The 1,143-nt window shown below is 42.2% G+C and overlaps 1 protein-coding gene across 1 annotated transcript in view; it reads right to left on the reverse strand.

The window, feature by feature from the left end:
• Positions 1-928: 928 nt before the first annotated feature.
• The window catches only part of saxo4 (stabilizer of axonemal microtubules 4), a 4,275-nt gene continuing 4,060 nt past the window's right edge, over positions 929-1,143 (reverse strand). The window contains exons 10-11 of the mRNA XM_008300863.1: positions 1,025-1,129; positions 929-947 (exon numbers count right to left, since the gene is read on the reverse strand). Of these exons, the coding sequence (XP_008299085.1) occupies positions 929-947; positions 1,025-1,129 (124 nt within the window). The remainder of the gene's footprint in view (positions 948-1,024; positions 1,130-1,143) is intronic.

The raw sequence follows: 1,143 nt of genomic DNA on the forward strand, positions 1-1,143 counted from the left end.
ACTCTGCTACATGTGCTGCAGACAATGAAGTTAGAGCTGTTCTGGTGGACAAACTATGTGATGACACTATTTCTGAATCACCCCAAACTTTATCTTGTTGTGCATTCAACTCTGTTTAATTAAAAAAAACTCACATTGGTGCATATCAGAAAACATATACACCAATACCAGCATTGAAAATGAAAGGAAAATATGAGCTTAAAAATAAATAAATAAAGATGGTCAACTGATGTATTAGTCAGGTTCTGCTAACCTTGCAGACATTCAGTATATCTGTTTCCACAGTCGGCATTGCACTGCTGATGTAGAAACCTCTGCAGTTTGTGAGACGTGGCTCGCAGTAAGGGCACAGTGTGCAGCTGCAGTAAATGACACACAATGTGTTGCTGGTGGAATCTCAAGCCGTCCTCCTCGATCGAGACTCTGCTGCTCGTCCCACAGCTGTGGGTGGCAGAACAGCTTGACACTCCGCAGACGTCCACGGGAATCAGTGGCATACTCAGTCTGAGTGTAATTATTTTGCTCATTAGTTTACAGTCCTCTCATTCTCTGTAGGTCAGTGACAATGAGGTGGTCAAAGACAATGCTTCATCTCCCTTCACTCCCTCTTTGGATTTCATACCACTCCCTTCACCCAGCTGTATGACTGGCAGCTTCTCAGCTCACACAAAGAGGATTTCAAAAAGAGATGAAAATTAGCAGTTTTTTTTTGACTGGATAATTATTAAACAACACAAATGAGGAAGCGATTCACGTTTTCAGCTCCTCTAGTGAAAGACTGTAAATGTTCTTACTCACACACCCACTGTTTTTATTCCTATACAAACTATTGTATTTATAAGAAAAATACCAGTAATGATGTGCAAACAGGAAACATTTATTTTTGTGGTGAGCAGCTCTGCAGGTAGCATCACTGGAGTGAGAAGGTCTAACCCCTAAAGATGAACCTGTGGAATAAAAATGGATCATGTGAGTCGTAGACAACATGTGCATGACGGGATGTAATGTTGTAGCATGTGTGTACCTGTCCATTTCCCGACGAGTGTAGCCGGTGTCCACTTTGGCGCTGATGATTCCTGCACCAGTAGGACCAGATTTCAGCTTTTCCGAATCAGCGTGATGGCAGAAGCTGGTAAATAACAA

The sequence above is a fragment of the Stegastes partitus genome, unplaced genomic scaffold (genome assembly GCF_000690725.1).
Source record: "Stegastes partitus isolate 25-593 unplaced genomic scaffold, Stegastes_partitus-1.0.2 Scaffold1601, whole genome shotgun sequence".
Lineage (NCBI taxonomy): Eukaryota > Metazoa > Chordata > Actinopteri > Pomacentridae > Stegastes > Stegastes partitus.